General features: G+C 32.6%; 1 protein-coding gene across 1 annotated transcript in view; it reads right to left on the bottom strand.

Moving 5' to 3' along the window:
• The window catches only part of LOC133194611 (cell division cycle protein 123 homolog), a 43,372-nt gene extending 30,476 nt beyond the window's left edge, over nt 1–12,896 (bottom strand). The window contains exons 1-4 of the mRNA XM_061330539.1: nt 12,720–12,896; nt 11,382–11,514; nt 10,609–10,677; nt 9,961–10,015 (exon numbers count right to left, since the gene is read on the bottom strand). Coding sequence (XP_061186523.1) covers nt 9,961–10,015; nt 10,609–10,677; nt 11,382–11,455 — 198 coding nt within the window. The 5' untranslated portion in view covers nt 11,456–11,514; nt 12,720–12,896. The remainder of the gene's footprint in view (nt 1–9,960; nt 10,016–10,608; nt 10,678–11,381; nt 11,515–12,719) is intronic.
• Nucleotides 12,897–13,156: the final 260 nt, after the last annotated feature.

Raw genomic sequence — 13,156 nt, 5'->3', positions numbered from 1 at the left:
ATCGAGCGACGTGGAGCAGTCACATTAATTCCTAAGAACACTGATAATTTTCAAAAATTACATAATTCTAAGTTGGCCAACAGTCGCCCAATCATCGTTCACTAAGCCACAGTTTGATTTTCACCATCAGCCAACATTTACAAAAACCCAATTCCAAAAATGTTGACCCATCGACGACCGACTTTAAGAACTGTCTACCAATGTTCGGATGATGATTGAAGGTTGGTCGACAGACTATTGTACAACTGCTTCAATTGAAGGAATCGGCCACCAACGCAGAGAAAATTATAACATGGACCAACAGACACAAAATTGGTAGGCTGACAAAAGAAGAGGTCAAAATCGGGCAAGACAATGGCAGATGAACAGCTGACTGTTGCCTGAAGAAGGTATTTTTGCCTCAAAAACTGTCGCCCGTTGATCTTTTTTGGAAAGTGACTGGGGTTTTTGAAAACATGTAAACATTAAAACATAGACACTTTGAGGTATTGAGAGTAAATAACAACAAATTATGCATATCAAGACTGCATTTTGACTTAGAGGGATCATGGATTTCTGAATCAAGAGACAGAGAGTTCAAGAGATCAAACATAAATTTGCTTAGTTATATAAGTAAAAATATCTTAGTGGTCACCTTTTCATCACCTGAAAAATTGGAATTTCCCTGTTAATTAACTACCATTTTGCTTTCTTCTTTGTTTCGTTCAAAATTCATTTAATTTTCCCTTTTTTCTCACCATTTTTGCAATGAGGTCAGTCATATTTGTTAAAGGATTTTGTCTCTAATGCAAGGAGTAATTCTATATCTGTATCTACATAACCACAATTCAGATCATAATAGAATTTGGCATACATATTACATTTAAATCTTTACATTTGCTGCATGTTTATGACATCATGGTATGAAAATGAAGTCAATATATTGATGACTTGTGTCAAAACCAGAAGTCTCTGATGAGACTGTAGCTCTTCTGGTTTGCACTTTAACAATTTTTTTTTTAAATAAATAATTTTTAATTCGACAATTTCAATATTATTGTGTGTGTTAATTAATTTAACATGTTATAAGGAATATTGGACCATAATCTGTCGTTGTAAGCTGGCAACACAGAGAAGAGTAATTCGAAATGCAAGTCATGTACACTAAACGAAAGTAGGGTCCTGAATAAGTCCCGTGCATCTCATCATATCCGGAGTCCACTGTACTGGGTTTCTGGTCTTTGTTATCAACTAAATTTTTGTTTTGTAATACAGAGGAATATGAATAGCAAGTTTAGTTATTACAGATCCAACCATATTTTCATTAATTTTAGGGATAAATGACTACTGGGAAAATTAACACATTCAATTGGGAAGAAAGGTACCTCTTTTGAATTAGGAATGGGGCCCTTGAATGGCCCTAATTATAGACAATCGAGAGCCCTAAGGCATCCAGGTGTGGTTCCCCGACAGCTTGGCGAAACGAATTGAATAACTATCCTACTCCCCCCCCCCCCCCCCCCCCCCGGGTCCTTAATTCTAAATGTTATATGCAAAGCCAGCTGTTATAATACTGCTAATTTCTTTTCCAAAACTGGTTGTTTTACCATTACTTTCATCACCATGTCTCAAAGAAAAATCCAAAAAATTTCAAGTGAGCAGTGTTTTCAATAAGAGCCGGCAACCGGCAAAATTAACCGCCTGTACAAGAAATTTTGCCGGCTATGAAATTTCCGTAATTGGGATTTTTCAGGGGTTGGTACGCGAAATCCGTAGATTTTATCGCGACTATCTACATATTCTAGAGTAACTTCCCTTGAGTGCGCTCTTTTTCATGGAAGTTTGATAACTACTGAACAAGGCAGTTCAAGGCTACAACTTGCGAGAGTAAAGTTTGAAGAATAAATTTTTAACGAATAATTCCAACCTCATATAAAATTCACAACTCAGCGATCAGGATTTAACTTTAGCTATACAGGATATGATCAAGATTATTGGGAATTTGAGGCTTCATTGACGCAAGCGCGTTAAGCGTCAGGTATCTACGGCCTAAAATGTTGAACAGGAAAATATGTTTAGTGTTGTTTTTTTTTTTTTTAACATTCACTGTCACTTCACAAGCTAGGTCAAGATTATTACAACAGCAAATATTTATTCTAGACGATATAATTGTAAGACCTTACAAATAAAAGTCTTATTTTTTCAATTGTGACTGAGACGTGGGAGAAAGGAATTCTTACCGAATTTCCTCAAATTGAAAATGTAAATTATTATTCTCGTTTATTTGTGTAAGCTCTCTTGAAATACGGGAACAATTTAACTTTTCACAATTAAGAAGGTTTTTATGTACTAGTAATTTGTATTTGTATCCATTTTCTTAATTATTTCCTTCTGACAATCCGTACAAAATAGTAAATAAATTTAAAGATTTATGATATTTTAGTCTGCAGATTACAGATTGCAGAATATTTCAATTTTGGGGGGTTTTGTACGTCACTAAGAGTTAAAAAGTTTTTTAATTTTTAAATAAATTATTACCTTAATTTTGAATAATTTTCCTGACTGGTTAATGTGAAAGGGACTAATTATGCAGCATTTTCAGTATGAATTGAAATTCTAACACAAACAATTGTCTGTCAGTCTGTTAAAAGTCCATATAACAAATCAGTGAAAAGGTACAAATTGTTTTCTAAATGGCTTTAATAGGTAAAATTTGGTATATAGTGACAGAAATATGAAAAAAAATTATTGGCCTGAGAGGTAAGAAAAATGAGCCAAAAATGCCAATTTTCGTTTTCGGCCGGGGGGCTTCGCCCCCCTGGGCCCCTACCAGGGCTCTGCCCTGCACCCGCTGGGGGCCTGAGGCGGCCCCCTGACCCCTCGCCGAGATTGGTTTCCTGCTGTTGAATATATCTGTTGAAAATCTTATTGAAAACACTGGTGAGAAAAATAAAAATTCTTTCCGATGGTCATGAACATACACCTGCCTACCAATACATAACTATAAACATGTGGTAAGCACTTTTTATGGCTGTAATGTATTACCAAACATTTTCTAATGTAGTAGGTTATCATTACAGAAAAAGTTAAAACCTGCAGTTTTTAACACACTGAAATTGGATTCCACGTACAAATACTAATTACAGTTTGTGTACACAATGTGGCATGATTATCTCATGCAGAAAGACGATGGGATTAGTTAGTTATGCATCATTGCATATGATACCTGTGAAATTGATTTGAAACTACACTTCTTTGTCAACTTATTTAGTACATACTTGTCTTGTTTAAGGTAGTTCTATACTCAGCCCTAAATGAGCTCAATATTGAAAAATTTGCTTTTATAAGATAGACATATATCCCAGCAATGGAAAAGCATAAAAAAAAATTATATGTCAACATGTTTATTTTTCTGCTATGGCCTCTCAGACTATATACCCCGAAATGTAGAATACTGAAAATGTACCTATCCATGATTTTGTCTATATATCAGAATTCAAATCTAAACAGTCAACTTTAATACACAGAATAGAATAGAAAAATGTTAAGGAACCATATTTAGTCATTGTTTTGCGTGAATTATTTTAAATATGTGCACTCTGTTAGGCTAACGTATCAAAATTTAGTACAAGAAAATATGCTTCACAGGTCAGTCTCAGTCTTTTTAAAATATTTTTATGGACTCAATCTTCAAAAATTTGCTTTCTTTTTACTAAATAACATCTAAGGAATAAGCTAAAAAAAATTATATGTTGACACATTATTTCATGATATGGGCTCTGAACTGGGGGGTGTATGCGTCTTATGTAATAAGTATTATTCAAGATAAATTTGCAATGTTTGAAATAAAAAAATTTGTCACTGTCAAATCATAGCAACTTCTTTTCTTGCGAACTATCAGTGTTACAGTAGCTTCAACTTGTCCGCTGACAACAGTCTGTCTGTCGCATTGATTTGATATTTGTAGCATACTCGTCCATGTTATCAGCATATTCTCTTCTACAGAAAAGTCATTTATATTACATCTTTATTACCTTATCGTCTTTCTGTCAACCGAAAGTATTTTCCAGCCTTCCCTTTTTTTTTTTTATTAATTTCTCCTTAAACAGAAACTGTATAAGCAATGTTTGTAAGTTTGTTGACGCGACCGACTCAGAACAAAATTGTTACCGGATATTTAAAACGCCAAGTAAAAGTCAAACCAATATAGTTTAAAAAAACACATCTCGGAAATAAGGAGTGTGGTTCCGGTTTTACTATTCGTTAGTGATGTAGTGCGAGTATTGGTCTAATTTAATGACATTGTTACATAACTTAGCTAATAAAAAAGAAATATCACCTCTTTACTTGACTACTGACGACATATTTATTATTTATTTGGTACATTATCAGGTCTGGACGATTTCCAAATATGGAAGTCAAGAACGATAACTGAAAGTTGCCATTAATATACATCATATACACGTAATATTTTTCTGCCCAATCAGAACAAAGCATTTTTACACATCCCAAAACATATTTCAAAGGGGTTAAAGTTAAAACTGAATATGTATCCAATAATCCACCATCTGCGCTCACCCAACGGTGATACTGTTCATACAGGGGTTTTTCTAGGTCTTTAAATCAAGAGCCTGGGCTTTTCTATTTGGAAAAAATAGCAAAATTTGGTTGTAATTAGCAGCAGGGACCTATATACTGTTAGTAAATAGGTCCCTGTTAGCAGATTAGAGAAAATATCATATTTAACATTTTTTTCTAAATGAATTCGAGTTTTTCTTCATTTGCAAGGTATTCATTGACTTATTTTACATTCAGCTAATCAGTTTATGGAGCATGCCTTTTAAATTTTTTTTAGCATCATTCCTGTTACATGTATACATGTTCAGGGCTAGACAAATAGCATTGTCCGACACCCGGGACAACCAATTACATTGGCGGGCAAGTTATTTGATAAATGGTACCTGCCTGTGGACAAGAGTTTTTCCAGTTAACAAAAAATCATATACTCAAATGTTGTTTTGTTTTACCGCTGTTAAAATATAATGAATCACAGCAAAACATCTGTTTTCGATGCAGTTGACCGCTACATCGAACACTCAGTAGGAACTCCTCTAGAATTGCCCATTCATGTTTTGATAAAATATGCATGAGAAGTAGAACATGGCAGGTATCAATGTCATGTCAAAAAAGTTGAAGAGGGTTTTGGACCTTTCTTTTGTCAAAATGTAGAATTCATGCCGTGAATACACGATACAAACAAATGTGGCTGTTGTTAAATTGGAGGTGTTGACTGGCGAACACACACAGTCATGAAGTTGAACCCTTAATTGACATTCAGGAGTGTTTAATTTTTCATAACACAATATTAAATGTAAATACAGGTGTATTATTTTCATTTAAAAAATACAGAGAAATGTATAAGTACATGTTTATGTATATACATTGACATGTACATGTATTTAAAATTTTAAGTTTAATAATCATTGCACAGCGCAGACGCGAGGAAGTCTCCCTAGAATTAGAAATTTCCCCTTAATTTCTCCATGGGAGATTTGTGATTTTGGGTCAAGGTTGGTCCTAAATGTTAATGATAATATTTTATTTTTGTGTTATTTAAGGAAAAGGTGGGACAAGCATATTTTTTGGTAGGACAAGTAATTTTACGATGGTAACCTGTCCGAGGGCAAGTACTGACAAATTCTATTTGTCTACCCCTGATGCTACTGAGTTCGACGGACATTATTTTAACCATACTTGTTTGTTTCGATTGTCTTGTGTGAGTTCTTACGTCCACTGTTCTTGGCAACTTAGCCCATCTTCCCGTTTCTGACCACTCCATATTGACTTCGGTACAAATTATGAGAGTGCTCAATGAATTCCTAGTAACTTACCCAAATCTTTGCATTTAGGCGCCATATTGAAACATTAAGAATTTCGAACCCGATCTAAATTCATGGGAATTCTCAAAAATCCATATCTTCTAAGTAATTTTTAATAAAATTTTAAACTCCTTCAAATTTTCATTAATCATATAAATCACATTTTCCCCATTATTTTGAGTACAACTGGAAGTACATGTTTCTCATTTATTCCTTGTAAATAAAATTTCACATCAAATATTTATCTTTCAAATTGTTTAACTTTGTGTTGCTGGAATTCAGTTGAACCTGACTATCCTAAGAGCAGACCCCCCCCCCCCCCCCCCCCTTGAAGAAACACTCAAAAATATCATTTTTGAAACAGAGTAAATCATAATTCATTTGTTTAAAGTAATACTGCCAGATTTTCTTTATTTTATATGTGAAAAATGACCTCAAGGATGCACCAGAACCCACCAAAATGTATATTCATTTATTAATGATTTTAATTTAAGGATTGCACAGGATTGAGTCCTGGAAAAATCTTGTGGGTGGCATATGCCCCCCCCCCACCCACCCCCAAAAGGTATAAGTAACACAGGCACTTGATTCGATAAAAAAAATTTAACCCATAGTATAATAATATTGCGTTATTACTATACTAAGGGTTAAAAAATTTATTACTGAAACAAGTGCCTGTGATAAGTAATTAGTAAGTAAAAATACTAATAAATTTAAAGTACTTCATAACATACTAATTGGTACAGTGTGCCCCAAAGAGGCATATAAGTAAGAAGTAAGTACAAGTAAACCCAATTTTATTTATACATCAATTAGCAGAGTTATAATATACATGTAAGTACATGTATCATACAACAAAAATATGTACCGGGTATGTATACTTATCTTGAAGCTTTTTTGACATTTAAATCTTCTATTTAGAATTTTATTGATTTTTTTTTTTAATTGGGTAGTTGTGGTACACTACCCCAATTTTATATCCTTTTTCTTTTGCTAACAAATACATTTTATCATTTCATATAAAGACTTCAAAATTATCTTTGGTAGACCCAGGATTTTTTTTAAAGGGGGTTCAACAGGCTAATAATGGGGTCTGAGCCAGTGAGGGCCACCTTGTGGCCCCAGTGGGTAAAGGACAAAAGCCCCTTTAAGCCCCCAGGATTTGGGTCCTTTTTAAATCATTTTTGTGAGTTGTGTTATGTATATTTTATGTATAATAAAAGCAATTTCTAACAAAAAAAATAATGATTATTTCACCTTTACTTAATTTTGGCACACATGAGGGGGAAGGAGGATATAGAAACTGTTTTAAGAACATTTTTTTAAGGTAATAGAAATTTCATATTCATCCAGGATTTTGGTTTCAAAATACGAATAATAGATTTACCTCCTAATATTATGTTTCTGGGGAACATAACAAATTTTATTTTAATGCTTTTTAGGCAGTGAAAAGGAATTATACACTTAAAGACCTTGAAGACCCAGATTCATATTTGAGTTGTTATTTATATAATTATGATATATGCTGATAAAACAGATTATGACATAATATTAAAAAATCATTTATACCTAAAAATTATCAAATGTAGTACCTCAGAAAATTACATGTATTAATAGTCAAATTATTGTTACTACAAAATAACATATCTTAACGTATAATATCTAAAATTATAGACAGAAACTGTTTACATCATTGAAAACTGCAGAATAGAGTAAAAACCTCTGCAATACCTTAAATTCTTGAACATGTAATTGTAGAAGTAGTCTTTGACAATATATGACATTGTAAGTCTTGTTCAAATCTTAAACCAAATTTTACTCATTGTTCAAAAATTAAAGAGTGTCATAAAAGGAAGGAGGTGGCTTGTGTTGCATTAATTTTTGTAGAATCGTTTGTTATTGTATCTCAAAACACAAGTCCCAGATTCTCGTACACAAGAAACACCCCCCCCCCCTCCGCTTACTATCAGCTTCTTTAAATAATGCGTCAATCATATCCATGTTTCGAACGTCAAACCATGAGCATCCATCAACTTAATAATTAATTAAAATATATAAATATTTGATGATTTTTAAAAAGATGTATCATTATGAATGAAAAGAAATTAAAAATGTGTATTCAGAATTTCCTCGACGTTCACAGTTGCTATGCAAGCGCATCGTATAAAAAAGGGGAAAATAATATACAAAAGACGTATAAAACATAAAAAAAAACAGCTGCAAATGATAGTAAGTAACAGATTTATACTTACAAAAAAGGATCCAAAGCACTTCGAGGCGTCTGCCATCGTCTTCTTTTCTGGTTCTCCAGGTCGACCGGAAACCAGGCAACTTATTGCCAGACAAACATGAGTCATTTGTAGACCATGAATTTTCGAAATTTTAAATACTGAACTCACGAATGAATGAAAGGTAAGAAAATATAGGAAATGAGTAAACTAAATGGGATATTAATTAAAACTATTCATATATAGCGGATTTTGTTTAATATTGCACATTTTCTCTGGGCGACTTAATAGATATATATATTCCTATGAAAATATATGCCGGGTTATAAATAATTTAATTATTTCTCGCTATGCGAATAAAAAATGCAGAAATTATAGTTGCATTGAAAAAAACAATTACGAAAGAGTCTTATTTCAGGACATCAGTCATCTTACCACAAAGTACACTGCCTTAATGATCAGTTAAAATATTAGGGAGACCGGAAAAAGTCTGCTTAATCCATCGGGGTCCCAGACCGATATATAAATGCTTAACTGGGTTCCCTAACCAAGAAGTCCGGATTATATATATATTCCTTAGAATTTAATTAATTTAATGTATTACATTGCTCTTATTCTGTCTGTACTACTAGTTCTTGTCTGCATTATTGCGCTGGAAAGTATAGTAATACGTACTACTTGTATTATATGAGCTTAAAAAATATATTTAGAAAAAGATGCATGTACCAAGTCAATAAATTTCTGATCTAAAGTTTTCAAACAGTAGGATAACATATCAGTATCTACACTCCCTTGGATTTAATTTTTATAATTTGTATACATCAATGGCATGTTTTATTATATCAAAGGAGATTTGTTGTAAAATAAACACACATCAAGAAAACAAATAGGAATATAGACATTACCATTATTGCAGTGAAAAGTAAGGGGAAAAAATCAAGTAACATTTTGATATAACAAACTCAAAATGTGTTGACAATATAATCATGCTTCTTAATAAATGTCTATGGAAAGGTTCCACCTATCTCTACATACTGTAATAAAATGAAAACGAATTATCACATGTATGTAGTCTAAAGTCATCAACGAAATCAACAATTAAGCTTTTTGTAATGATTAAAACCAATCCCGGTCCTATAGGTCCAAGCTCCATTTATAAAGAAGTGATCCTTTATGGATCAGAAATATTTTTTTGACTGGAGTGGACCCACCCCTCCCCCTGTAAAAAATTCCTGGATCCACACCTGGAAATGTGACTTTAATAATTGCTACATGTAGATATTAATGTGAGTTCCGATCCACACAAATTTCTTATAAAACTTGAAGCATCCAGACTACCAGATCCACTGTATACAATGTTTAGAAAATAGATAATTTTAAAAATGTACTTAATATGCTTTCAAACAAATACAAACTGTATACTATTATATATCATACATCATGATAAAGTATCGCACTGTAGGACATGTAGGACCGCCAGGCTCCAAATATTTGAACATTTTTCATCAATAAACATCTCAGCTTTGATCCTTGATTGTTAACTTGACAGAGGGAAGATTATATGCAGATGAGTGAGACCTATCAATAATTACCAACTCCATTTTTTCTCAATCAAATTTTAAAACTGAGATCTGAGATATATAATTGGAAGACGGCATAAAATTGAAAATGGACTCCCTGAACTCCAGACAAGTGTCTGACCCCTATCTTCCTCTTCCTTAAAAGTTTCCCGGTGAATTTACATCAAAAATGAAGAAAAAATGGTTTGGAGACATTTCAAAGTTATTCAGAATGAAGTAAGGGAGATAACTCTCATATCAAATCTTAGTAATACCCCAAAATGTTTCCCATTCTATTTAAAATTCAAGTTTTACCTCTTCTCCAACTCTGTCTTCATCTGAATCCCTGTCTCCTGATGTTACCAGACTCCTTAAATAAAAAAATAACTTCACTGAATTCAGCAATCATTCTTTTATAATTTATTAAAAACAATTTGGATTGGACAAAAGTTCCAGAACTAAGGGTATCCTCTCCAGAAAATGTGTAAAATTCAAATAGCTAATAAAAAATTATTCATCTGCCCCAAGTAGCAAGGGCTGTAATAATGATTACATACAGGGCTCTAAATTGTCTATAAGTGTTGCCGTTTAAAGGCTTCATTCCCAATTCAAAAAAGGTACATTTTTTCCCCAGTTAAATATGTAAATTTTCCCAAAAATTAATTTTCCAATAATTTAAGAACATATATACAGTAAGATATTATAATAACTGAACTTGTTATTCATATTCCTCTATACTGAAAAACAGACATTTAGTTGAAAACAAACACTAGAAACCCAATATAGCACATCGATTATGATTTCAAATGATTTTACCTAAATTTCCTAAGAGATTGCTATTTTTCCAAATTTTGAACAGCCCTGGACCCAGTCTAAAAAAGAGTTGTGATAACCCTGACATAATAACACAGTTATATTTCTCAGACCTTTCTGACTGTCATCATAATTACACAACACACTCACCCTTCTGGCAACACCACCCCATCTGTGTGTAAGTATTCCAGGAATTCTGCTGGTAGTGGTATCACAATGCTATAAATATAGTAACAATACCTTCATGTGAAATTTCATATGTTCTTTTTGAAAATTTTAAAAGAAAAAAAATCTGTATAAAACAGATTATAGATTTTATTCAACTGTTCAAAGTAAAAATTTATCTACTATACCTATTGTACTATTCTTTAACAACATCATTATATATAAGTATACAGTCTGAGGATATTCAGTGTTTTGTAATTGAATATGGAATTTATAATTTATAAACAAAATGAATTTTAACAATTTGGAGAAACTTTTTCAATTAAAGGTTGTGTTTAGGATGGTTAATATATTCTCTCCTTCTTATAACAGGGAGTACTTTTTTATAACACTTTCATAAATGGAAGGTAAACATGGTAAATCCAGAGTTTAATTCACCATACTTCTGATATTTTTCACAACTTTGATATGCAGATATTTTAGTATATGTGTACTGAACAACTACAAAAATGTGCTAAAGAATTTTTCTTATATGAAGACAATTCACTGACAGTCAAACCTTGTTATCTCAAACTCAATGGGACCAAGGAAAATCATTGAGATATAGAGGGTAAAATACTTATTAAACAAAATTAAATTGGTTGGGGGAATCACTTCGACATATCCATGGAATTCAAGATATCAGTATTTGATATAACCAAGGTTAACTGTATGTACATGGAGTACAGTGAATAATAATTAATTACTGTTTTAATTACCTCTTCATTGAAACATGCTTAAATTTTGGATACCATACAGGAAAGCTACAGTACATCACTTCTGACACCTTCATTGCTGACTTGAATAGAACTCTGGAATCACAGGGTACTCAACGAATTCTCTGCTTGCAATCTACAGCAAAAAATATATGTGTTGTTAATGAAAATAAGGAATTTCAGTGATTACAGGGCAATTCGATGATTCACAGTGTTAACATTAGGCCCAGCAGCATATCATCATTCACCTTTTAAAGTTTTTTTAAAGCCCCTGCATACATGTGATATATACCGGCGGTACGCAAAATGTACCGTTTTTCGAGCCCATTCATCATGTACTGGCGGGACACCAAAATTCATGGAATATGAAAATTTGTACAGTATTTGAATTTCTCGCTAAATGCCACCATTTTCCTCTCATTCTCGCTCACGAGACACTGGAAAACGTCACCTGTGTTTGACACTTGACCTTCTGATAATTGTGTAGTGTACACAAACCACCGCGTGCGAAGGTGTGAACTGCCAATTGGGATAATTATCTCACTATAAATCCGTATCAAGATACCCCTTTAGGTAGCTTTATTTTTAAAAGGGTACTTAATTATAACTGTTAATGTTTTGTAACTTGATTGAAAAAAATTAAGCCAACTTCTAAAGTTGATATACATGACTTAATATACATGAATCTGACCCAGATCTTCGTAGGTATTAAAATATACGATGTTTATAACCATGATTACACTGAAATAAATGATTTAGTTATAAGTTTTTATGTGCTGAAATTTATGTATGATTGTATTTGCTGCTGTTATTTAGCATTGCTGATGTATATATCAGTAATATGAACAAGATGTAAATTGGAGAAATTGACTCTCACGTTAATACTATATAAAGCTGGCAAACAAAATATCATTTAAACTAGCTCAATTTATAGTCGATTCATATGAACACTGTGATTATAAAACACAATATATGAAATTTTAAAGCATTCAAATCTCCATTACAACTTTTAAAATAAGACATTTGCAACAATATATATTTGTTGGTTTAGAAATAAGGTGCCTTATCAGAAGAATTTAAGCGATATTGTATACCGTTTTTTGATAGGCAGTGTACAGTTTTTTCACCCAAATTCCAGTTTTTTTTATGGCTCCTGTACAGTTTTGTGGTCTTTGACTTATCACATGTATGCCCCTGCCAACAATAAAAAATTAATAATAGCTCTTATAAAAAAATAATTGACGAAATTTTTGAAAGAATTACATATTTAACTAAATATAGGCCTAGTACTTTTAAAATATATGTCAGTAGAGAAATAATCATGGAAGTCTGATGCAATACCTCTAGGTGATGAAACTTTCATTTAAAACAGATCAGGATAGTCACTTTTCATAAATTAGAGGCCTCTAAGTAAATTTTTCAGCAGAATTGCATCCAGTCAACATAAAAAAGTTTTGAAACAGCTGACAGTTTAGAAAAACAAGGTTCCGCTGTGCTTTCGGATGCCAGGATGACAATCGGCGTCGAACAACAACAAAAACACATGGACCCACCATTTGTAACTTCAGCGCTGGAGAGTTCCTGTAGACTGACACATACAATCGCCAGTCTACTATCGAAAGTATTTCTTTTTGTTAATAACATTTAATGTAGTGAAAACTACATATATAGACAAAGGTTATAGCATTGATTATCATTCAAAGATTTTTTTTTTTTTGGGGGGGGGGGGGGTATCATGACAAAATCTTCTGTATTGTAATGAATGTGCACGTCATACA

This window comes from Saccostrea echinata, unplaced genomic scaffold (assembly GCF_033153115.1).
Source record: "Saccostrea echinata isolate AGI-Se365-2 ecotype Australia unplaced genomic scaffold, CSIRO_AGI_Sech_v1 ptg000029l, whole genome shotgun sequence".
Classification (NCBI taxonomy): Eukaryota; Metazoa; Mollusca; class Bivalvia; order Ostreida; family Ostreidae; genus Saccostrea; species Saccostrea echinata.
This window is presented reverse-complemented; position numbering and strand designations above follow the sequence as displayed.